Source organism: Taudactylus pleione, unplaced genomic scaffold (genome assembly GCF_031769625.1).
Source record: "Taudactylus pleione unplaced genomic scaffold, aTauple2 ptg002171l, whole genome shotgun sequence".
Taxonomy (NCBI): Eukaryota; Metazoa; Chordata; class Amphibia; order Anura; family Myobatrachidae; genus Taudactylus; species Taudactylus pleione.
Genome location: NW_028286565.1, coordinates 92,536 through 120,153, shown reverse-complemented (window position 1 = coordinate 120,153; position 27,618 = coordinate 92,536). Strand labels below are relative to the sequence as shown.

The 27,618-nt window shown below is 50.4% G+C and overlaps 1 protein-coding gene across 1 annotated transcript in view; it reads right to left on the bottom strand.

The window, feature by feature from the left end:
- Positions 1 to 27,618, bottom strand: part of AUP1 (AUP1 lipid droplet regulating VLDL assembly factor) — an 80,992-nt gene that overhangs the window by 38,099 nt on the left and 15,275 nt on the right. The window contains exons 2-4 of the mRNA XM_088465830.1: positions 24,608 to 24,719; positions 22,393 to 22,530; positions 22,170 to 22,314 (exon numbers count right to left, since the gene is read on the bottom strand). Coding sequence (XP_088321956.1) covers positions 22,170 to 22,314; positions 22,393 to 22,530; positions 24,608 to 24,648 — 324 coding nt within the window. The 5' untranslated portion in view covers positions 24,649 to 24,719. The remainder of the gene's footprint in view (positions 1 to 22,169; positions 22,315 to 22,392; positions 22,531 to 24,607; positions 24,720 to 27,618) is intronic.

The window sequence follows — 27,618 nt, the reverse complement described above, 5'->3', positions numbered from 1 at the left end:
TTGTGAAAACCAAAGAGGATAAACAAGGAATCAGACTTCCTAACCGAAGCCGTCCGGTCTACATAAATTCTAAGCGCCCGGACCACATCTAAGGAAGTCTCACCAGCTGAAAGATCAGGGGACTGAAAAGCTGGCACAACAAGTTCCTGATTAATATGGAACTTCGAGACCACTTTGGGCAAAAACTCAGGACGAGTGCGGAGCACCGCTCTGTCCTGGTGAAAAATCAGGAAAGGAGGGCGACAGGAAAGCGCCCCCAATTCAGACACCCTCCTGGCCGAAGCAATTGCCAGGAGAAAAACCGTCTTAAATGTCAGCCACTTGAGCTCCACCGCCTCAAGAGGCTCAAACGGAGGACCCTGCAGGACCCGTAGCACCACCGCCAAGTCCCAAGGAGCCACAGGAGGCACAAAGGGAGGCTGGATCCTGAGAACACCTTGGAAAAAGGTGTGAACGTCTGGTAGTATTGCAATCCGCCGTTGAAACCACACGGACAAGGCGGACACATGAACCTTCAGAGATGCAAGGCGTAAGCCGAGATCCAATCCTGACTGAAGAAATTCCAAGATCCTAGAAACTCGGAACACCTGAGGATCATAAAGTCTGGACTCACACCACTGAAAGTAAGTGTGCCACACTCTGTGATAAATCCGTGCTGAAGCAGGCTTGCGTGCCCTGAGCATGGTACCAATAACTGAACTGGAGAAGCCCCGAGACCTCAAGACGGCTGTCTCAAGAGCCACGCCGTCAAAGACAGCCGACCCAGATCCGGGTAAAGGCAGGGCCCCTGAGACAACAGGTCCCGACGTTGAGGAAGAAGGTACGGAGCGTCGATGGAGAGGCTCCTGAGATCGGAGTACCAAGGACGTCTGGGCCACGCCGGAGCTACCAGCACGAGCATGCCGCCGTCCTGCTTGAATTTCCGCAGAACCCGAGGAAGCAGGGATATCGGAGGAAACAGATACGCCAGGTGAAACGTCCATGTCACCGACAGCGCGTCCACCAGACTTGCACCTGCGTCTCTTGTCCTTGACCCGTAAACGGGCAACTTGTGATTGTGACGGGAGGCCATCAAGTCCAGCTCCGGCAGTCCCCACCTGTCCACGAGTAGCTGAAACACCTCTGGGTGAAGCGACCATTCCCCGGGATGCACGTCGTGACGGCTGAGGAAGTCCGCCTCCCAATTGAGGACTCCGGGGATGAAGACCGCCGAGATCGCTGGAATGTGACCCTCCGCCCAAGACAGGATACGAGACACCTCCGACATCGCTGCCTGACTGCGAGTTCCGCCTTGGTGATTGATATACGCCACCGTGGTGGCGTTGTCGGACTGCACCTGTACCGCCCTTCCGTGAAGAGCGGGGCCGGACGACTGCAGGGCCTTGTATACTGCCCGCAGTTCCAGGATGTTGATGGGGAGAAGTGCTTCTTCCGCTGACCAACGACCCTGAAGCGACAAAGAGCCGGTCACTGCCCCCCAACCCCGGAGACTGGCATCCGTCGTGAGCAGGACCCAGTCCGGGATCCAAAATGGGCGCCCCTCGACCAGATGAGCTGTCTGAAGCCACCAAGCCAAAGATAGCCGAACGTCCGGAGACAACACCAGCACCTGAGAGCGGATCCGGTGAGGTAACCCGTTCCATTCTGATAGAATCAGCCCCTGCAGGGGCCGGGAATGGAACTGGGCAAATTCCACCATGTCGAATGTCGACACCATGGACCCCAGAACTCTCATAGCCGAATGGACCGACAGGCGGCAACGGCTCAGGCAACTGCGTATCCGCAGCTGTAGGGAGGCGACCTTCTCCGGAGTCAGGAAGATCCTTTGCTGACGCGAATCCAGCAGGGCTCCCAAATGAACCATCCGCTGTGATGGAATCAGAGAGGACTTTTTCCAATTTATCAACCACCCGTGTGCTTGCAGGCAAGCGATCGTCAGGTGGAGATGTTGAAGCAGTACCTCCGGGGAGCTCGCCAGCAACAGGAGGTCGTCCAGGTACGGCAGCAGCCGTACATTCTGGTTCCGAAGATGTGCGGCCATGACCGCCATAAACTTCGTGAACACCCTCGGTGCCGTGGAGAGACCAAAGGGTAGCGCCCGGAACTGATAGTGGTGTTGAAGGATAGCGAACCTCAGATACCGCTGGTGTGAAGATGCTATCGGAACATGGAGGTAGGCGTCCTGGATGTCCAGGGACACCATGTAATCCCCCGGTTCCATCGCCAGAATGATGGAACGTAACGTTTCCATCCTGAACTTGGGAACTCTGAGGAATTTGTTCAGAGACTTCAAGTTGAGGATAGGGCGATGAGAACCATTGGGTTTCTGCACCAGAAACAGAGACGAATAATACCCCGTCCCTCGTTGTGATAGAGGAACGGGAACAATGACCCCTGCTTTCAGCAAGGACTCTATAGCCTCCTGAACCTGTAACGCCTTGGTCTTGTCCTGAGAAGGACTTGTGCAGAAAAACTGGTGGGGTGGTCTGTGCCGAAAAGACAGGGCGTACCCCTGGGAGACCACTTCTCGAACCCAGGCATCCGTGGTGGTATTGTGCCAGCACTGGGCAAATAGAAGAAGTCGGCCTCCCACTCTGAGGTCCCCCAGAGGGAGGCCCGTCCCATCAGGCCGCAGGTTTATCTTCCTGCTTGGAAGAAGGGCGCCGAGCACTCCAGGCTTGCTTCTTGGGTTTAGAGGCCGTCTTACTCGCAGACTGTCTCGGGAAGGACTGACCTTTCGCCTTACCCTGAACCCGAAAGGAACGAAAAGCCGAACTCCGAACCTTAGCAGGCAGTGCCGCCGAAGGGAGGAAGGCCGACTTGGATTTAGCCAGGGTGTCCACTATTTTGTCCAAGTCCGGACCAAACAGTAATTCCCCATTGAAAGGTAAGGCCTCCAGACCTTTCTTTGAATCAGAGTCCGCTCTCCAGGACCGCAACCATAAGGATCGGCGGGCAGACACCGCTGCAGCCGATACCCGCGAGGTCAGCAGACTAGCATCTAAAGAAGCTTCTCCAATGTAAGAAGCAGCGTCCCTCATTTGTCCCAACAACGCCCGCTGGACATCCGGAGCGTCGTCCGGGAAGGTATCTTCCAATGCATTGGCCCACCCCTCAATGGCCTTGGCCACCCAGGAAATGGCCATGGACGGTCGGGCCACCGCCCCGGAGAGGGAGTAAATAGACTTTAAGCAAGTCTCAACTTTCCTGTCCGTGGGATCCTTCAGCGAGGATATCGACGGTAATGGTAAGGTGGCGCCCCGAGTTAAACGGGTGACATGGGAATCCACCGCCGGTGGAGTTTCCCATTTTTTACAATGTGCCTCAGGGAAGGGGTAATTAGAAGCCAACCGCTTCTGAGGAAGGAATCTCTTACTGGGCGCCTGCCAAGCTACCGCCATATGATCCGTCAACTGATCCGACAGGGGAAACACCGCAGAAGCCACCTTAGTTTTTTTGAAACTAGGAAACTTCGACTTAGGAACCGGTGCCTCATCCTCTATAAGAAGAATAGCTCGCACCGCCCTAACTAGTGCTCGCACATTAATGGACGACTTGGTATCCATTTCCTGGACCGAGGCGTCCGAGTCAGTGTCATCAGGGACCTCCCCATCATCTGAGGAACCCTCTGAGTCCGATACCTGAGCAGCCCGTGTCATGAGTGGGCGTTTTGAAATCCTAGAAGGCATGTCAGTCTGCAACATTGACTGAAAAGCCGAGGAAGCGGCCGCCAAATTTTGCACGGAGTTGGAGAGCACATCCACCCATGGTGGAGGCGTCGCCATAGGGGCCTGAAAAGATACCACAGGCTGCTGCGGCACAGGGGAAGCCTGTATATACATAGGCAACCCCGCATAGGGACCAACTGATTGAGACCCAGGAGGACTCCGCAATAACTGCGGGACACCCGGGGAATGGGGGATGGTCGGCTGGGGCACCGCCCTAGTAGGGAGAGCAGTCGGGACCGACAGACGGTCCGCAATAGACACCAGCACTTGAGAAAACATCGCCCACGGTGGTTCCTGCGCCAGAGAAGGTCTGGATGGGCCAGGAGCCACCTGGCATCGACTACACAGGCCATCCTGTGACAAATCCTCCCTATCTACTCCTGCCGAACAGCGTCCGCAGGAGGCCAACACCGGAGCCACTGAGCGCTCAACCTCCTCGTCTGACATGACAGAATATATTATATATCTGGCACCAGGGTAGAAGTAAAACGCACTCACCGGTGTGCTGAACAACAGCCCACAATATGGCACTGAGTAGCACACAACTGTATGTGACGGACCTCACAAATACGTGATCTATATAAGTGAGGTCAGTAGAAACGCCCCTCCCCCACACACCTGCAGGGCTTGTAGGAGAAGTAAAGGGATAGGTATAAGCTGACAGTAAGCGGAAAATAAGCACAGACAGGCAGCACTAGCAATAGTCACATACCATGCAGGAAGATATACTCACTGCACCTTTACACTACAATCAACCTGCCCAGATTCAGTGTCTGGGAGGGCTATAGTGCTGTGTACGCTGTCCTTAATCAGGGGAGAGGTACACAGGGGGACCGGTCCGCGTGCTCCCTGAGATCTGCGCTGCCACTGGGAAAATGGCCGCTGGAGACCTCAGAGGAGGAGTGGCCGTGTAACTGCAGCTCAGCGACGCCAGACTGCGTGCTGAAAGGCGCGCTGAGCTGAGGGGAGGAGCCGCTGAACAGGGAAGGCTTCCTCCCCTGGCTGGCCATAACCCCAGGGATGCTGGCTTCCCGCTTGCCCCTTTATTCCTGGTGGTCTAGTGGTCCCACGGGTTATGGGGGGGGCCCGCCGCCACTGCCAGCAGCCTCCGGTCTGTCCCCGGACCGGAGGCTAAAGGACTGCATTTAAGGCATTCCGCGCGCCGCCGCTAGCCAGCGACGCGCGGCTTACCTGAATCCCCGGCGACTCCGGCAGCAGTCCTGGGAGGTAGACAGAGTCCGGCTAGTACGGACTCTGCCCTCCCGCCGCGATCCCCAGATCAGTACTGGCGTCGCGGCGCCAGTCGGGGATCAGAGCAGCAGCGTGGGCGTCTGTACAGACAGCCCTGCGCTGCCGTCTGTAGTAAAAATAGATTAAAAATAAATAAAATCTAACTTAAAATAAAAAGCTTCTGGGGGCTGCTCCTGCAGCCCCCCTGCGCGGTGACCGACTCCGGCCGGGCACCAGCTTACACTGGGGTGCCTGTGGCTCGGGGGCGGGGTATAGAGGAGGACCCAAGTGCATCCTGGGAGCTAAAAGCTTAACTGTGTGGTGCCCATGGATCCTGTTCCAGCTATAACCCCCAAGGTCAACCCTGTGGACCCCCTATGGACCCTGAAGTAGAAACTACCGTTACCCAGCACTACCGCGTAATAATCCCCCAATACCTCTACATACCAATATACAACCATTACCCAGCACTACCGCGTAATAATCCCCCAAAACCTCTACATACCAATATACTACCATTACCCAGCACTACCGCGTAATAACCCCCCAATACCCCTACATACCAATATACTACCGTTACCCAGCACTACAGCGTAATAACCCCCCAATACCCCTATATACCAATATACTACCGTTACCGAGCACTACCGCGTAATAACCCCCCAATACCCCTACATACCAATATACTACCGTTACCCAGCACTACAGCGTAATAATCCCCCAATACCCCTATATACCAATATACTACCATTACCCAGCACTACAGCGTAATAATCCCCCAATACCCCTATATACCAATATACTACCGTTACCCAGCACTACAGCGTAATAATCCCCCAATACCCCTATATATTACCATTACCCAGCACTACCACGTAATAATCCTCCAATATCCCTATATACCAATATACTACCATTACCCAGCACTACCACGTAATAATCCTCCAATATCCCTATATACCAATATACTACCGTTACCAAGCACTACCGCGTAATAATCCTCCAATACCCCTATATACCAATATACTACCGTTACCCAGCACTACAGCGTAATAATCCCAATACCCCTACATACCAATATACTACCGTTACCCAGCACTACCGCGTAATAATCCCCCAATACCTCTATATACCAATATACTACCATTACCCAGCACTACCGCGTAATAACCCCAATACCCATACATACCAATATACTACCGTTACCCAGCACTACCGCGTAATAATCCCCCAATACCCCTACATACCAATATACTACCGTTACCCAGTACTACCGCGTAATAATCCCCCAATACCTCTATATACCAATATACTACCATTACCCAGCACTACCGCGTAATAACCCCAATACCCATACATACCAATATACTACCGTTACCCAGCACTACCGCGTAATAATCCCCCAATACCCCTACATACCAATATACTACCGTTACCCAGCACTACCGCGTAATAATCCCCCAATACCCCTACATACCAATATACTACCGTTACCCAGCACTACCGCGTAATAATCCTCAAATACCCCTACATACCAATATACTACCGTTACCCAGCACTACCGCGTAATAATCCCCCAATACCTCTATATACCAATATACTACCATTACCCAGCAAAACCGCGTAATAACCCCAATACCCATACATACCAATATACCACCGTTACCCAGCACTACCGCGTAATAATCCTCCAATACCCCTATATACTACCATTACCCAGCACTACCGCGTAATAATCCCCCAATACCCCTACATACCAATATACTACCGTTACCCAGCACTACCGCGTAATAATCCCCCAATACCTCTATATACCAATATACTACCATTACCCAGCACTACCGCGTAATAACCCCAATACCCATACATACCAATATACTACCGTTACCCAGCACTACAGCGTAATAATCCTCCAATACCCCTATATACCAATATACTACCGTTACCCAGCACTACAGCGTAATAATCCCCAAATACCCCTATATACCAATATACTACCGTTACGCAGCACTACCGCGTAATAACCCCCCAATACCCCTACATACCAATATACTACCGTTACCCAGCACTACCGCGTAATAATCCTCCAATACCCCTACATACCAATATACTACCGTTACCCAGCACTACAGCGTAATAATCCCCCAATACCCCTATATACCAATATACTACCGTTACCCAGCACTACCGCGTAATAACCCCCCAATACCCCTACATACCAATATACTACCGTTACCCAGCACTACCGCGTAATAACCCCCCCAATACCCCTACATACCAACATACTACCGTTACCCAGCACTACCGCGTAATAATCCCCCAATACCCCCTACATACCAATATACTACCGTTACCCAGCACTACCGCGTAATAATCCCAATACCCCTACATACCAATATACTACCGTTACCCAGTACTACCGCGTAATAATCCCCCAATACCTCTATATACCAATATACTACCGTTACCCAGTACTACCGCGTAATAATCCCCCAATACCTCTATATACCAATATACTACCATTACCCAGCACTACCACGTAATAACCCCAATAACCATGCATACCAATATACTACCGTTACCCAGCACTACCGCGTAATAATCCCCCAATACCCCTACATACCAATATACTACCGTTACCCAGCACTACCACGTAATAATCCCCCAATACCCCTATATACCAATATACTACCGTTACCCAGCACTACAGCGTAATAATCCCCCAATACCCCTATATACCAATATACTACCGTTACCCAGCACTACCGCGTAATAAACCCCCCAATACCCCTATATACCAATATACTACCGTTACCCAGCACTACCGCGTAATAATCCTCCAATACCCCTATATACCAATATACTACCGTTACCCAGCACTACCGCGTAATAATCCCCCAATACCCCTACATACCAATATACTACCGTTACCCAGCACTACCGCGTAATAATCCTCCAATACTCCTATATACCAATATACTACCGTTACCCAGCACTACCGCGTAATAATCCTCCAATACCCCTATATACCAATATACTACCGTTACCCAGCACTACCGCGTAATAATCCTCCAATAGCCCTATATACCAATATACTACCGTTACCCAGCACTACCACGTAATAATCCCCCAATACCCCTATACACCAATATACTACCGTTACCCAGCACTACCGCGTAATAATCCCCCAATACCCCTACATACCAATATACTACCGTTACCCAGCAGTACCACGTAATAATCCTCCAATACCCCTATATACCAATATACTACCGTTACCCAGCACTACAGCGTAATAATACCCCAATACCCCTACATACCAATATAATACCGTTAACCAGCACTACCGCGTAATAATCCCCCTACATACCAATATACTACCGTTACCCAGCACTACCGCCTAATACTCCCCCAGTACCCCTATAAACCAATAAACTACCGTTACCCAGCACTACCGCATAATAATCCTCCAATACCCCTATATACCAATATACTACCGTTACCCAGCACTACCGCGTAATAATCCTCCAATACCCTACATACCAATATAATACCGTTAACCAGCACTACCGCGTAATAATCCCCCTACATACCAATATACTACCGTTACCCAGCACTACCGCCTAATACTCCCCCAGTACCCCTATAAACCAATAAACTACCGTTACCCAGCACTACCGCATAATAATCCCCCAGTACCCCTACATACCAATATACTACCGTTACCCAGCACTACCGCGTAATAATCCTCCAATACCCTACATACCAATATACTACCGTTACCCAGCACTACAGCGTAATAATCCCCCAATACCCCTACATACCAATATACTACCGTTACCCAGCACTACCGCGTAATAATCCCCCAATACCCCTACATACCAATATACTACCGTTACCCAGCACTACCGCGTAATAACCCCCCAATACCCCTACATACCAATATACTACCGTTACCCAGTACTACCGCGGAATAATCCTCCAATACCCCTATATACCAATATACTACCGTTACCCAGCACTACCGCGTAATAATCCTCCAATACCCTACATACCAATATACTACCGTTACCCAGCACTACAGCGTAATAATCCCCCAATACCCCTACATACCAATATACTACCGTTACCCAGCACTACCGCGTAATAATCCCCCAATACCCCTACATACCAATATACTACCGTTACCCAGCACTACCGCGTAATAACCCCCCAATACCCCTACATACCAATATACTACCGTTACCCAGTACTACCGCGTAATAATCCTCCAATACCCCTATATACCAATATACTACCGTTACCCAGCACTACCACGTAATAATCCCCCAATACCCCTATACACCAATATACTACCGTTACCCAGCACTACCGCATAATAATCCTCCAATACCACTAGATACCATTATACTACCGTTACCCAGCACTACAGCGTAATAATCCTCCAATACCCCTATATACCAATATACTACCGTTACCCAGCACTACCGCATAATAATCCTCCAATACCACTAGATACCAATATACTACCGTTACCCAGCACTACCGCCTAATAATCGCCCAATACCCCTACATACCAATATACTACCGTTACCCAGCAATACCGCGTAATAATCCTCCAATACCCCTACATACCAATATACTACCGTTACCAAGCACTACAGCGTAATAATCCACCAATACCCCTACATACCAATATACTACCGTTACCCAGCACTACCGCGTAATAATCCTCCAATACCCCTATATACCAATATACTACCGTTACCCAGCACTACAGCGTAATAATCCCCCAATACCCCTACATACCAATATACTACCGTTACCCAGCACTACCGCGTAATAATCCTCCAATACCCCTACATACCAATATACTACCGTTACCCAGCACTACCGCGTAATAACCCCCCAATACCCCTACATACCAATATACTACCGTTACCCAGCACTACCGCGTAAAAATCCTCCAATACCCCTACATACCAATATACTACCGTTACCCAGCACTACCGCGTAAAAATCCTCCAATACCCCTACATACCAATATACTACCGTTACCCAGCACTACCGCGTAAAAATCCTCCAATACCCCTATATACCAATATACTACCGTTACCCAGCACTACCGCGTAAAAATCCTCCAATACCCCTATATACCAATATACTACCGTTACCCAGCACTACCGCCTAATAATCGCCCAATACCCCTACATACCAATATACTACCGTTACCCAGCACTACCGCGTAATATTCCCCCAATACCCCTACATACCAATATACTACCGTTACCCAGCACTACCGCGTAATAATCCTCCAATACCCCTACATACCAATATACTACCGTTACCCAGCACTACCGCATAATAATCCTCCAATACCCCTACATACCAATATACTACCGTTACCCAGCACTACCGCCTAATAATCGCCCAATACCCCTATATACCAATATACTACCGTTACCCAGCACTACCGCCTAATAATCCCCCAATACCCCTACATACCAATATACTACCGTTACCCAGCACTACCGCGTAATAATCCCCCAATACCACTACATACCAATATACTACCATTACCCAGCACTACCGCGTAATAATCCTCCAATACCCCTACTTACCAAAATACTACCGTTACCCAGCACTACCGCGTAATAATCCCCCAATACCCCTACATACCAATATACTACCGTTACCCAGCACTACAGCGTAATAATCCCCCAATACCCCTATATACCAATATACTACCGTTACCCAGCACTACCGCGTAATAATCCCCCAATACCCCTACATACCAATATACTACCGTTACCCAGCACTACCGCGTAATAATCCCCCAATACCCCTACATACCAATATACTACCGTTACCCAGCACTACCGCGTAATAATCCTCCAATACCCCTACATACCAATATACTACCATTACCCAGCACTACCGCGTAATAATCCCCCAATACCCCTACATACCAATATACTACCCTTACCCAGCACTACCGCGTAATAATCCCAATACCCCTACATACCAATATACTACCGTTACCCAGCACTACCGCGTAATATTCCCCCAATACCCCTACATACCAATATACTACCGTTACCCAGCACTACCGCGTAATAATCCTCCAATAGCCCTATATACCAATATACTACCGTTACCCAGCACTACCACGTAATAATCCTCCAATAACCCTATCTACCAATATACTACCGTTACCCAGAACTACCGCGTAATAACCCCAATACCCATACATACCAATATACTACCGTTACCCAGCACTATAGCGTAATAATCCCCCAATACCCCTATATACCAATATACTACCGTTACCCAGCACTACCGCGTAATAATCCCCCAACACCCCTATATACCAATATACTACCGTTACCCAGCACTACAGTGTAATGATCCTCCAATACCCCTACATACCAATATACTACCGTTACCCAGCACTACCGCGTAATGATCCTCCAATACCCCTATATACCAATATACTACCGTTACCCAGCACTACAGCGTAAAGATCCTCCAATACCTCTACATACCAATATACTACCGTTACCCAGCACTACCACGTAATAATCCTCCAATAGCCCTATATACCAATATACTACCGTTACCCAGCACTACAGCGTAATAATCCCCCAATACCCCTATATACCAATATACTACCGTTACCCAGCACTACCGCGTAATAATCCCCAAATACCCCTATATACTACCGTTACCCAGCACTACAGCGTAATAATCCTCCAATAGCCCTATATACCAATATACTACCGTTACCCAGAACTACCGCGTAATAACCCCAATACCCATACATACCAATATACTACCGTTACCCAGCACTACAGCGTAATAATCCCCCAATACCCCTATATACCAATATACTACCATTACCCAGCACTACCGCGTAATATTCCCCCAATACCCCTACATACCAATATACTACCGTTACCCAGCACTACCACGTAATAATCCTCCAATAGCCCTATATACCAATATACTACCGTTACCCAGCACTACAGCGTAATAATCCCCCAATACCCCTATATACCAATATACTACCGTTACCCAGCACTACCGCGTAATAATCCTCCAATACCACTAGATACCATTATACTACCGTTACCCAGCACTACAGCGTAATAATCCTCCAATACCCCTACATACCAATATACTACCGTTACCCAGCACTACAGTGTAATGATCCTCCAATACCCCTACATACCATTATACTACCGTTACCCAGCACTACAGCGTAATAATCCCCCAATACCCCTACATACCATTATACTACCGTTACCCAGCACTACAGCGTAATAACCCCCCCCCAATACCCCTACATACCAATATACTACCGTTACCCAGCACTACAGCGTAATAATCCCCCAATACCCCTACATACCAATTTACTACCGTTACCCAGCATTACCGCGTAATAACCCCCCCAATACCCCTACATACCAATATACTACCGTTACCCAGCACTACAGCGTAATAATCCCCCAATACCCCTACATACCAATTTACTACCGTTACCCAGCATTACCGCGTAATAATCCACCAATACCCCAACATACCAATATACTACCGTTACCCAGCACTACAGCGTAATAATCCCCCAATACCCCTACATACCAATATACTACCGTTACCCAGCACTACCGCGTAATAACCCCCCCAATACCCCTACATACCAATATACTACCGTTACCCAGCACTACAGCGTAATAATCCCCCAATACCCCTACATACCAATATACTACCATTACCCAGCACTACCGCGTAATATTCCCCCAATACCCCTACATACCATTATACTACCGTTACCCAGCACTACAGCGTAATGATCCTCCAATACCCCTACATACCATTATACTACCGTTACCCAGCACTACCGCGTAATAACCCCCCAATACCCCTACATACCAATATACTACCGTTACCCAGCACTACCACGTAATAATCCTCCAATAGCCCTATATACCAATATACTACCGTTACCCAGCACTACCACGTAATAATCCTCCAATAGCCCTACATACCAATATACTACCGTTACCCTGCACTACCGCGTAATAATCCCCCAACACCCCTACATACCAATATACTACCGTTACCCAGCACTACCGCGTAATATTCCCCCAATACCCCTACATACCATTATACTACCGTTACCCAGCACTACCGCGTAATAACCCCCCAATACCCCTACATACCAATATACTACCGTTACCCAGCACTACAGCGTAATAATCCTCCAATAGCCCTATATACCAATATACTACCGTTACCCAGCACTACAGCGTAATAACCCCCCAATACCCCTATATACCAATATACTACCGTTACCCAGCACTACAGCGTAATAATCCCCCAATACCCCTATATACCAATATACTACCGTTACCCAGCATTACCGCGTAATAATCCACCAATACCCCTACATACCAATATACTACCATTACCCAGCACTACAGCGTAATAATCCCCCAATACCCCTACATACCAATATACTACCGTTACCCTGCACTACCGCGTAATAATCCCCCAACACCCCTATATACCAATATACTACCGTTACCCAGCACTACCGCGTAATAATCCCCCAACACCCCTATATACCAATATACTCCCGTTACCCAGCACTACCGCGTAATAACCCCCCCAATACCCCTACATACCAATATACTACCGTTACCCAGCACTACCACGTAATAATCCCCCAATACCCTACATACCAATATACTACCGTTACCCAGCACTACAGCGTAATAATCCCCCAATACCCCTATATACCAATATACTACCGTTACCCAGCACTACAGCGTAATAATCCACCAATACCCCTACATACCAATATACTACCGTTACCCAGCACTACCACGTAATAATCCTCCAATACCCCTATATACCAATATACTACCGTTACCCAGCACTACCGCGTAATAATCCCCCAAATCCCCCTACATACCAATATACTACCGTTACCCAGCACTACCGCGTAATAACCCCCCCAATACCCCTATATACCAATATACTACCATTACCCAGCACTACCGCGTAATAACCCCAATACCCCTACATACCAATATACTACCGTTACCCAGCACTACAGCGTAATAATCCCCCAACACCCCTATATACCAATATACTCCAGTTACCCAGCACTACCGCGTAATAACCCCCCCAATACCCCTACATACCAATATACTACCGTTACCCAGCACTACCACGTAATAATCCCCCAATACCCCTACATACCAATATACTACCGTTACCCAGCACTACAGCGTAATAATCCCCCAATACCCCTACATACCAATTTACTACCGTTACCCAGCATTACCGCGTAATAATCCACCAATACCCCTACATACCAATATACTACCGTTACCCAGCACTACCACGTAATAATCCTCCAATACCCCTATATACCAATATACTACCGTTACCCAGCACTACCGCGTAATAATCCCCCAAATCCCCCTACATACAAATATACTACCGTTACCCAGCACTACCGCGTAATAACCCCCCCAATACCCCTATATACCAATATACTACCATTACCCAGCACTACCGCGTAATAACCCCAATACCCCTACATACCAATATACTACCGTTACCCAGCATTACCGCGTAATAATCCACCAATACCCCTACATACCAATATACTACCGTTACCCAGCACTACCACGTAATAATCCTCCAATACCCCTATATACCAATATACTACCGTTACCCAGCACTACCGCGTAATAATCCCCCAAATCCCCCTACATACCAATATACTACCGTTACCCAGCACTACCGCGTAATAACCCCCCCAATACCCCTATATACCAATATACTACCATTACCCAGCACTACCGCGTAATAACCCCAATACCCCTACATACCAATATACTACCGTTACCCAGCACTACAGCGTAATAATCCCCCAATACCCCTACATACCAATATACTACCGTTACCCAGCACTACAGCGTAATAATCCCCCAATACCCCTACATACCAATATACTACCGTTACCCAGCACTACCGCGTAATGATCCCCCAATACCCCTACATACCAATATACTACCATTACCCAGCACTACCGCGTAATATTCCCCCAATACCCCTACATACCATTATACTACCGTTACCCAGCACTACAGCGTAATGATCCTCCAATACCCCTACATACCATTATACTACCGTTACCCAGCACTACCGCGTAATAACCCCCCAATACCCCTACATACCAATATACTACCGTTACCCAGCACTACCGCGTAATATTCCCCCAATACCCCTACATACCAATATACTACCGTTACCCAGCACTACCACGTAATAATCCTCCAATAGCCCTACATACCAATATACTACCGTTACCCAGCACTACAGCGTAATAATCCCCCAATACCCCTATATACCAATATACTACCGTTACCCAGCACTACCGCGTAATAATCCCCCAACACCCCTATATACCAATATACTACCGTTACCCAGCACTACCGCGTAATAATCCCCCAATACCCCTACATACCAATATACTACCGTTACCCAGCATTACCGCGTAATAATCCACCAATACCCCTACATACCAATATACTACCGTTACCCAGCACTACAGCGTAATAATCCCCCAATACCCCTACATACCAATTTACTACCGTTACCCAGCATTACCGCGTAATAATCCACCAATACCCCTACATACCAATATACTACCGTTACCCAGCACTACAGCGTAATAATCCCCCAATACCCCTACATACCAATTTACTACCGTTACCCAGCATTACCGCGTAATAATCCACCAATACCCCTACATACCAATATACTACTGTTACCCAGCACTACCGCGTAATAATCCCCCAACACCCCTATATACCAATATACTACCGTTACCCAGCACTACCGCGTAATAACCCCCCCAATACCCCTACATACCAATATACTACCGTTACCCAGCACTACAGAGTAATAATCCCCCAATACCCCTACATACCAATATACTACCGTTACCCAGCACTACAGCGTAATAATCCCCCAATACCCCCTACATACCAATATACTACCGTTACCCAGCACTACCGCGTAATAATCCTCCAATACCCCTATATACTACCATTACCCAGCTCTACAGAGTAATAATCCCCCAATACCCCTACATACCAATATACTACAGTTACCCAGCACTACAGCGTAATAATCCTCCTACATACCAATATAACAAGAGATATGGTAAGAACTTACCTTTGTTATCTCTGTTTCTACGAAGTCCATAGGGTCCACAGGGTTGACCTTGGGGTATAGGTTGGGAACCAAATCCGGGCACCACGCAGTTAAAGCTTTTAGCTCCCAGGATGCACTGGGTCCACTCTCCCTATAACCCCACCCCCAAGCCAGAGGCACCTCAGTTTGTAAGTAGCCAAAGGCTGGAGGAGGAGAGAAAAAGAGAGAGAAAACTGGAACACTCAATAACCATACTCACCGAAATGGGAGACGGAAAACCGGTGACCAGCCACACAGCCCATATGAAGCCAGGTGCGTCAGGGCGGGCGCCCTGTGGACCCTATGGACTTCGTAGAAACAGAGATAACAAAGGTAAGTTCTTACCATATCTCTTGTTTTCTACTTCAGGGTCCATAGGGGGTCCACAGGGTTGACCTTGGGGATGTCCCAAAGCAGTTCAACCAAGGGTGGGGACGCTCCTGTGCTGAGAGGAGAATCCGTCGCCAAAAAGGAAGCATCCTGAGAGGCAAAGGAAACCAATGCCTAGAACCTTAAAAAGGTGTGGACAGAAGACCACGTGGCCACCTAGTAAGGCAAAACAGCCGAGGCGCCACAACGAGCCGCACACGAGGGTCACATGGCCCGAGAAAAAACAAGCATCAACAACAGGAAGACCCATGGGTAGGCCCCTGAGGAAGACCTACGAGGCCATCCAAGCCAACATTTGGTTATAGGCCGGCCATCCTTTCCTGTGAAAACCAGAAATTTCAGACCACCAATAAGGAGTCCGATTTCCGTAAGGAACCTGAACGGATCACATAAATCCAAAGAGGCCAGACCACAGTCAATGAGGCCACACCAGCCGAGAGGACTGGGGACAGAATGGCCGTACCATAAGTTCCAGAATAATATGGAACCTGAAAACCACTAAGAAGAAACACAGGGCGAGAGCAACTCCCACCCTGACATGATGCCCTCCAGAAGAGGGAGCCACATGAGAACGCTCCCAATTCAGACACTCTCCTGGTTGATATAAACACCCTGAGAGAAAGAGAGAGCCTAAGCAATAGACCATGTAATGGCTATCACAACCAGCGGTTCCATTGACTGTCCCCGGAGGTAACGAAGAACCACTACTTACTCCCAAGGAGTCCCTAGGGAGGACAAATGGAGGCATAATCAAGAAAACACTCCAAAGGATGAACTGGATACCAGAGTGAAGCAATTCCATATCTTAACCATACTGACAGTGTAGAGATCCGCACTGTCAGGAAGACCAGGCCAAGTGTGAAACCCAAGCCAGCCGGAAGGAATGCCAGAATATCTGGAAATCCTGGACACCGGAGGATTGTATCGACAGGTACAATACCATAAGATTTATGGCTGCCACAGTTTGTGGTAGGTCCCAGCAAAAGCGGATCCATGTGCTCTAATCATTCCAACGATGACAAAGCCAGGGAAGCCGTAAGACCACTGTAAGGACACAGTCAAAGACAAACGACCCAGGTCCAAGGCAAAACCAAGGACCCTGAGACAACAGGTCCGGGCAGTGAAGCATCAGGGATGGAGTATCGATGTAGAGACTCCGAAGATCCAAGTACCCCTGACATCTGGGACAATCAGGAGCCACCAGCAGGAAAGCATCTCCGTCTCGATTGAAAACACTTCCAAAGACCTCGAGGAAGAAGGGAGACCGGAGAACACAGGTACACAAAGTGGAAGGACCACTTCACCGACAAAGAGTCGCTGAAGTTTGCTTCAGAATCCCCAGAGCTGAACTGTAACATCATAGTGTGATAAAGTCAGAAGGCCATGAGGGTCACCTCAGGGGGGCCCCCCCTGCTCACCAGGAGATGAAACCTCTCTTGGGGAAGAGACTAGTCCCCGGGATGCACGTCGTGACGGCTGAGGACTCCCGCTTCCCAATGGAGAGCTCCTGAAATGAACGCTGCCGAGATGGTCGGGAGGAGACCCTCGGACTATGTCCGAATATGTGACATACCTGTCATTGCCACCCAACGAACAGTGTTGCTAAAAAGGAAGCCACTGTCCTGACCCTGTCGGACTGAACCTTTTCAGGTTCACCGGAAAACAAGAGTTATGCCAGAGTAAGTTAATTGACAGGGTGGAATCGACAGACGTCCAACTGCACTGAAAAGGATTCGATCCAGACACTGTCCCTAGCAAAGAAAACCCTGGACGAGATGGCCATAGCCACCCGGACAGGGACCGACTTGCCTCCGGAGAGAGCATCATCGTTTGAACAGTTATCCGACAGAAAAAACTCATTCCATCTGGAGATGAGCCAATTATGGAAAGGCCTGGAATGGAACTAAGCCCATTCCACCATGCATCCCAGAGTGTAAAGACATCTGTCGACTGCGCAGACAACCATGTACTCCTAATGGAAGAGAGGAGATTCCGTCTTACGCCAGAAGAATTCTCAGATTCTGAGAATCCAGCAGGGATCCTAGATGAAGAATACCCAGAGAGGGATGCAGGGAGGACTTTTTCCCCGTTGATTAAACGTCTGCACCCTGAAGAAGCCACAGTCATCCTGACCTGGCCGTAAAGTACCCCGGTGATCCCGCTAAGAGCAGGAGGCCGTCCAGGTACAGGAGCATTGGGATATACTGAACAGAAGAACTGTCAGAAAATCCAAAACGCTGGTAAACCCCTGTGGGGCTGAGGACAGTCCCAACAGGCAGAGCCCGAAAAATTGTAAGTGTTGCTGTGATACAGCAAACCTCAGCCCATGCTGAGGAAAGGTCTCTGTAAGTACCCGTAGGCACGCGTCCTGTATATCCAGTGATACCCTAAAGTCCCCAGGTTCCAAACATCGTATGATGGAGCATAGGGATTTCCTCCTGAGCCCAGGTAGCTTTAGGAACTGGTTCAGGGAATTTGAGACAGAGAATAGGCCAAAGAGGACCATTCAGCCACCGCACCAGAAAGAAAACAGAACAACCAGTCCCTCACTGAGATAGTGGGGATGGCCTAATGAGCTCCGCTTACCGCAACAACTGCATAGCTTTCTGGATCTGTAAGGCCCTTGTAAAGAGGGCGTACCCTCCTACCCACGTAGCCGCGGCAACTTGACACCAATACCGGGCGAACTGAGAAAATCGGTATCTCCCAGTTGTAGGCCTGTCCCGTCAGACTGAAGAGATATCCGTAGGTTCAGAAGCAGGATCGGCTGGCAGTCCAGGCCTGCTCGGTACTGGATATGTCGGCCCTTGTAGATGCCGACAGTCTACGAAGAAACAGACCTTTAGGCTGACCCAGAGGACAAAAAAGACTTAACAGACTTAGTCTGAGGCCTTGTAGTGGGCATAGCTGAAAGCGGTAAACTTGTCGTTAGTAATACTGCCAATGTTACTACAATCTTGTCAAGGTCAGGACCAAACAATATCAACCCTAAAGATGGTATCTGCACCTCTGCATTCCCAGAGCGCAGCCATAGGGTATTACGGAGGATACAGTCGCAGCCGGAACTCTGAAAGTTAGGAGACTGGTATCCAATATAGGCATTTCCACCTATGACAACAGCATATATTACGTGAGCGACCAAATACATTTGAACCCCCGACGTGTTGGAGGGGAAAAAACGTTACAAATGCATCAACCCAATATGCAATAGTATTAACCAACCATGCTATAGCCATGGTAGGATGGGTAACAACTCCTGAAAGCAAGTATACTGATTTCAGGCAGAGTTACCACCTACGGATCCGAAGAATCCGACCACGCAGGAATGGGAGGCGTAGTAACGTCTGTAATCAGACGAGTAACACGCCCATCCCCCCCAGGAGGGGCTCGTGATGACCCTCAGGGAATTTGGGACAGGAGGCCAAACACTGTTGTAATACCTCCTATCTGGCAACAGCCAGAGTCCCGCCATGCGATCCACCCGCTAGTCAGCAACAGGTAACCCGAAGGCACGCAATACTGAGGGTGTATGATACAGGTGCAGGTCAACATTCACTCTAACCAGAATGGACCTGTTACCAGCCCTAAAGCAGGGATAATAATACCTGAAATAGGCTTCCCCCCGTGTAAGAGGGAAAGAGCCCCGAACAGTACCCAGTTCACGGCAGAGCCAACTGGGAAGTAACCACAGGGCGTCAACCACGCCAATTAGCGTTTCGTAGAAAACGACATCCACCCAGGGTGGCTGTTGTGGTAATCCCTGCAAGGGGAATGACAGACTATTGTGGCACCAGGGGGAATTCATATACTGCGAAAAACCCCTGCAGGGAGCGGTAGTCTGTGTCACAGGGGAAGAGTGCAAGAAGCTGCGAGATACCCTGAGATGAAAAGGGCAGTATGGTGAAGTAACCCCAAGTGAGGTACAACAATGGGGCCCACCCGGCGATCCGCAATTGAGAGGATCCCGAGAAAACAAACCGCCCAAGGGGGTCGTGAAAGAGGCCGGCACCAGATGACGCCACATACAGAACCCTTTATGAGTCAAATCCTCCGCACTAACACCTGCAGCACATGACTTGCAGGATAGTAAAAATGGGTGCAGTATAACGCTCTATCTCCTGGTCAGACATATCTGACCAATCTTGGCGGAAATATTAAGCAGCGCTATACTGGTCCTGACTGATGCCAAAAATTAGCTGCAGGGACCCATTTTCAGCGTATGCAACACACAGTTCCATCTAAAATATGGCAACGTGCAGCACGCAACAGTATGTGACAAACCTCACAAATATTAACAAGTATATAAATGTGAGGTCTCAGAACCACCCTAAGTACAGCTGTATTAGGGCAGATAAAGAAAAGGGATAGATATACACTGACAGGTGAGAGAATAAAGTACAGACAGTCAGCACTAGCATAAGTCACATACAATGCAGATATATACATATATACATAAGCATGTCATATAATATACTGCACTATTACACTGCATTCAACTTACCCAGATTCAGTGTCTGGGAAGGCTACAGCGCTGTGTACACTGACCTGATGGTGAGGTACGCAGGGGGACTGGACTCACTGCCATCCTGAGAGATTTCTGCTGCACCACAGAGATAAAATGGCCGCTGGAGACCTCAGAGGAAGCGTGGCCCGCGGAGGAAGCAGCTCAGCAACGCCAGACTATGAATACTGAAAGGCGCGCTGAGCTGAGGGAAGGCTGCCTCCCCTGGCCGGCTATTAACCCCCGGGACGCCGGCTCCCTGCACCGATCGTTAAGTCCCTGGTGGTCTAGTGGACACACGGGGTATGGGGGGCCCGCCGCCACTGCCGGCGCCTCCGGTCTGTCCCCTGAGACCGGAGGCACAGGACTGCATTTGAAATGCGCGGATCACCGCAAGCGGTGATCCGCGACCTTACCTGCTCCCCGTGGATCCGGCAGCAGTCCTGGGCGCCCGCAGAGTCCGGCTAGTACAGACTCTGGGGTCCCGCTGAGATCCCCAGATCTGTACTGGCGTCTCAGCGCCAGCGGGGTGACGGAGCGGCAGCTTAGACGTCCTATGGACAGTCCGACGCTGCCGCTCTGAAGAGTCCAAAGTCCATGAAAAAACTTTGTCCCTAAAAAAATAAAATAAGCTTAGGGGCTGCTAATCAGCTCCCCCTGCGCTAACGGTGACCCGACTCCGGCCGGGCACCAACTTAAACTGAGGTGCCTCTGGCTTGGGGGTGGGGTTATAGGGAGAGTGGACCCAGTGCATCCTGGGAGCTAAAAGCTTTAACTGCGTGGTGCCCGGATTTGGTTCCCAACCTATACCCCAAGGTCAACCCTGTGGACCCCCTATGGACCCTGAAGTAGAAATAGATATACCAAAATACTACCATTACCCAGCACTACCGTGTAATAATCCCCCAATACCCCAACATACCAATATACTACCATTACCCAGCTCTACTGAACTCCCAATGTTCCCAAAAAACAGTGTATCGCCATTACAGATCAGATATAAATGTAGGAGTATAATCTTTACAGAGAATGAAGCCCTAACTTACGGTACTGCAGGGGGTGAGTAGACTCATGACATTGTGGTCAATGCACGTTCTGTGATTGGAGATATAAATCTTTACGGCAGGACTGCGTTCCTCAGACTCAATAACGAAAACACCAAGAACCGAGCTCATCACACGAACAAGACACCTAGAGATAAGAAGACATTTTATGTCAGGAACCAGCGGGTGTCCTCAGCATGGCCGCCATGATTGGTGAGACACTAACCGCCTGATAACACAGTCCGGCAGGACGCAGCTCAGTAGGAACACATGGGCGCCGATGAAAAGACGAAGTAAGAAGAGGCAGAGACCAACAGGAGAATAGAGGAGAAGGAGAACGCGGGTCAGGGGGTTACTAGGGAACCTGCAAAATAGAAAATGTGTCCATTACATATCTCCTCATACAAACACCTGTCATTGCTGCCCCTCTTCCTCCCCACACATACCATCCGCTCTCCCCCATACAACTACCCCTCCCCTTATTACTGCCCCTCTTCCTCCCCACACATACCATCAGCTCTCCCCCATACAGCTGCCCCTTCCTATAATACTGCCCCTCTTCCTCCCCACACATACCATCCGCGCTCCCCCATACAGCTACCCCTCCCCTTATTACTGCCCCTCTTCCTCCCCACACATACCATCAGCTCTCCCCCATACAGCTACCTCTCCCCTTATTACTGCCCTTCTTCCTCCCCACACATACCATCAGCTCTCCCCCATACAGCTACCTCTCCCCTTATTACTGCCCCTCTTCCTCCCCACACATACCATCAGCTCTCCCCCATACAGCTACCTCTCCCCTTATTACTGCCCCTCTTCCTCACCACACATACCATCAGCTCTCCCCCATACAGCTACCTCTCCCCTTTTTACTGCCCCTCTTCCTCCCCACACATACCATCAGCTCTCCCCCATACAGCTACCTCTCCCCTTATTACTGCCCTTCTTCCTCCCCACACATACCATCAGCTCTCCCCCATACAGCTACCTCTCCCCTTATTACTGCCCCTCTTCCTCCCCACACATACCATCAGCTCTCCCCCATACAGCTACCTCTCCCCTTATTACTGCCCCTCTTCCTCACCACACATACCATCAGCTCTCCCCCATACAGCTACCTCTCCCCTTATTACTGCCCCTCTTCCTCCCCACACATACCATCTGCGCTCCCTCATACAGCTACCCCTCCCCTTATTACTGCCTATCTCTTCCTCCCCACACATACCATCCGCTCTCCCCCATACAGCTACCCCTTCCTATATTACTGCCCCTCTTCCTCCCCACACATACCATCAGCTCTCCCCCATACAGCTACCTCTCCCCTTATTACTGCCCCTCTTCATCCCTCCATACAGCGACCTCTCCCCTTATTACTACCACTCTTCCTCCCCCCATACCATCCGCTCTCCCCCATACAGCTACCTCTCCCCTTATTACAGCCCCTCTTCTTCCCCCATACAGCGACCTCTCCCCTAATTACTGCCCCTCTCCCTCCCCCCATACCATCCACTCTCCCCTTATTACTACCACTCTTCCTCCCCCCATACCATCTGCTCTCCCACATACAGCGACCTCTCCCCTTATTACTATCCCTCTCCCTCCCCCCATTCCATCCACTCTCCCCTTATTACTACCACTCTTCCTCCCCCCATACCATCCGCTCTCCCACATACAGCGTCCTCTCCCCTTATTACTATCCCTCTCCATCCCTCCATACAGTGACCTCTCCCCTAATTACTGCCCCTCTTTCTCCCCCATACCATCCGCTCTCCCCTTATTACTACCACTCTTCCTCCCCCCATACCATCCGCTCTCCCACATACAGCGACCTCTCCCCTTATTACTATCCCTCTCCATCCCTCCATACAGTGACCTCTCCCCTTATTACTGCCCCTCTTCATCCCCCCATACAGCAACCTCCCCCCTTATTACTGCTCCTCTTCCATCCCCCATACAGCGACCTCTCCCCTTATTACTGCCCCTCTTCCTCCCCCCATACCATCCGCTCTCCCACATAGTGACCTCTCCCCTTATTACTGCCCCTCTTCCTCCCCCCATACAGCGACCTCTCCCCTTATTACTGCCCCTCTTCCTCCCCCCATACCATCCACTCTCCGACATACAGTGACCTCTCCCCTTATTACTGCCCCTCTTCCTCCCCCCATACCATCCACTCTCCGACATAGTGACCTCTCCCCTTATTACTGCCCCTCTTCCTCCCCCCATACAGTGACCTCTCCCCTTATTACTGCCCCTCTTCCTCCCCCCATACCATCCGCTCTCCCACATACAGCGACCTCTCCCCTTATTACTGCCCCTCTTCCTCCCCCCATACAGTGACCTCTCCCCTTATTACTGCCCCTCTCTCTCCCCCCCATATCATCGCTCTCCCCATACAGCGACCTCTCCCCATACCATCCGCTCTCCCACATCCTCACCGCTGAAAGTCCAGCATGGAGTCCAGGTCTGGCTGATCCATCCTCCTTGAGGCCCAGGAACAGATGATGGGGTAATTGATATACTTCTGCCCCCACGTGTTAATTATTTGTTCTGTAGGAATAGACATTTATTTATGTACAGTGATAAAGTTACGCTATAGGGCACGTTACCTGTCTATAGGGCACGTTACCTGGCTATAGGGCACGTTACCTGGCATTACAGCTAACTAATTCAATTTTACAAACTGGCTGTGTTCTGTAGGACACACTACTGCCAGTGAGGCTGAACCATTATACAGATGGGTATGGGAAGCCGGCGCTCTGAATCACAGCGGTCAGAATCCTGACGCTGGCATCCAGACAGGGTTAGGATACGGACACCTGACCTTCTGTATCCTATCACTTCCCCTCACCCTACCCCTCCCTCCCCCAGTGCCTAACCCACACCTCCCCCCCTAGTACCTAGCCCAAACCTCTCCCTAGTGCCTAACCCAAACCTCCCCCCCAGTGCCTAACCCAAAGCTCCCTCCCCCTAGTGCCTAACCCAAAGCTCCCTCCCCCTAGTGCCTAACCCAAAGCTCCCTCCCCATAGTGCCTAACCCAAAGCTCCCTCCCCCTAGTGCCTAACCCAAAGCTCCCTCCCCCTAGTGCCTAACCCAAAGCTCCCTCCCTCTAGTGCCTAAACCTAAACCCCCCCCCTCTAGTGCCTAACCCAAACCTCCCTCCCCCTAGTACCTAAACCTAACCTCCCCCCCCTAGTGCATAATCCAAAACCTCCCTCCCCCTAGTGCCTAACCCAAACCTCCCTCTCCCTAGTGCCTAAACCTAACCTCCCCCCTAGTACCTAACCCAAACCTCCCCCCTTAGTGCCTAACCCAAACCTCCCTCCCCCTAGTGCCTAAACCTAAACTCCCTCCCCCTAGTGCCTAACCCAAACCTCCCTCCCCCTAGTGCCTAACCCAAACCTCCCTCCCCCTAGTGCCTAACCCAAACCTCCCTCCCCCTACTGCCTAAACCTAAACACCCCCCCTAGTGCCTAACCCAAAGCTCCCTCCCCCTAGTGCCTAAACCTTCCCCCTAGTGCCTAAACCTAACCTCCCCCCCTAGTACCTAACCCAAACCTCCCCACCTAGTGCCTAACCCAAACCTCCCCACCTAGTGCCTAAACCTAACCTCCCTCCCCCTAGTGCCTAAACCTAACCTCCCCCCTAGTACCTAACCCAAACCTCCCCCCTTAGTGCCTAACCCAAACCTGCCCCCCCTAGTGCCTAACCCAAACCTTCCTGCCCCTAGTGCCTAAACCTAAACCTCCCTCCCCCTAGTGCCTAAACCTAAACTCCCCCCTCTAGTGCCTAACCCAAACCTCCCTCCCCCTAGTGCCTAAACCTAACCTCCCTAGTACCTAACCCAAACCTCCCCCCCAGTACCTAACCCAAACCTGCCCCCCCTAGTGCCTAACCCAAACCTCCCTCCCCCTAGTGCCTAAACTCCCTCCCCCTAGTACCTAACCCAAACCTCCCCCCCATAGTGCCTAACCCAAACCTCCCTCCCCCTAGTGCCTAAACCTAACCTCCCCCCCTAGTGCCTAACCCAAACCTCCCTCCCCCTAGTGCCTAAACCTAAACTCCCCCCCTAGTGCCTAACCCAAACCTCCCTCCCCCTACTGCCTAAACCTAAACTCCCCCCCTAGTGCCTAACCCAAACCTCCCTCCCCCTACTGCCTAAACCTAAACTCCCCCCTTAGTGCCTAAACCTAAACTCCCTCCCCAATTCCTGAACCAGACCTCCCTCCCCAATTCCTGAACCTAACCCAAACCTTCCCCCTAGTGCCTAACCCAAACCTCCCCCCCCAGTGCCTAACCCAAACCTTCCCCCCAGTGCCTAACCAAACCTCCCCCCCAGTGCCTAACCCAAACCTCCCTCCCCAATGCCTGAACCTAACCCAAACCTCCCCCCATGCCTAACCCAAACCTCCCCCCCGTGCCTAGCCCAAACCTCCCCCCCAGTGCTTAACCCAAACCTCCCCCCCAGTGCTTAACCCAAACCTCCCCCCCAGTGCCTAACCCAAACCTCCCTCCCCAGTGCCTAACCCAAACCTCCCTCCCCCTAGTGCCTAAACCTAACCTCCCCCCCTAGTACCTAACCCAAACCTCCCCACCTAGTGCCTAACCCAAACCTGCCCCCCCTAGTGCCTAACCCAAACCTCCCTCCCTAGTGCCTAAACCTAAACTCCCTCCCCCTAGTGCCTAACCCAAACCTCCCTCCCCCAGTGCCTAAACCTAACCTCCCCCCTTAGTACCTAACCCAAACCTCCCCCCCCAGTGCCTAACCCAAACCTCCCCCCCAGTGCCTAACCCAAACCTCCCCCCCCAGTGCCTAACCCAAACCTCCTTCCCCAATGCCTGAACCTAACCCAAACCTCCCCCCCGTGCCTAACCCAAACCTCCCCCCCATGCCTAGCCCAAACCTCCCCCCCGAGCCTAGCCCAAACCTCCCCCCCTAGTGCTTAGCCCAAACCTCCCCCCCTAGTGCTTAACACAAACCTCACCCCCCAGTGCCTAACCCAAACCTCACCCCCCAGTGCCTAACCCAAACCTCACCCCCCAGTGCCTAACCCAAACCTCCCCCTCCAGTGCCTAACCCAAACCTCCCTCCCCCTAGTGCCTAAACCTAACCTCCCCCCCTAGTGCCTAACCCAAACCTCCCTCCCCCTAGTGCCTAAACCTAACCTCCCCCCCTAGTACCTAACCCAAACCTCCCCCCCTAGTACCTAACCCAAACCTCCCCCCCTAGTACCTAACCCAAACCTCCCCACCTAGTGCCTAACCCAAACCTGCTCCCCCTAGTGCCTAAACCTAAACTCCCTCCCCCTAGTGCCTAAACCTAAACTCCCCCCTCTAGTGCCTAACCCAAACCTCCCTCCCCCTAGTGCCTAAACCTAACCTCCCCCCTAGTACCTTACCCAAACCTGCCCCCCCTAGTGCCTAACCCAAACCTGCCCCCCCTAGTGC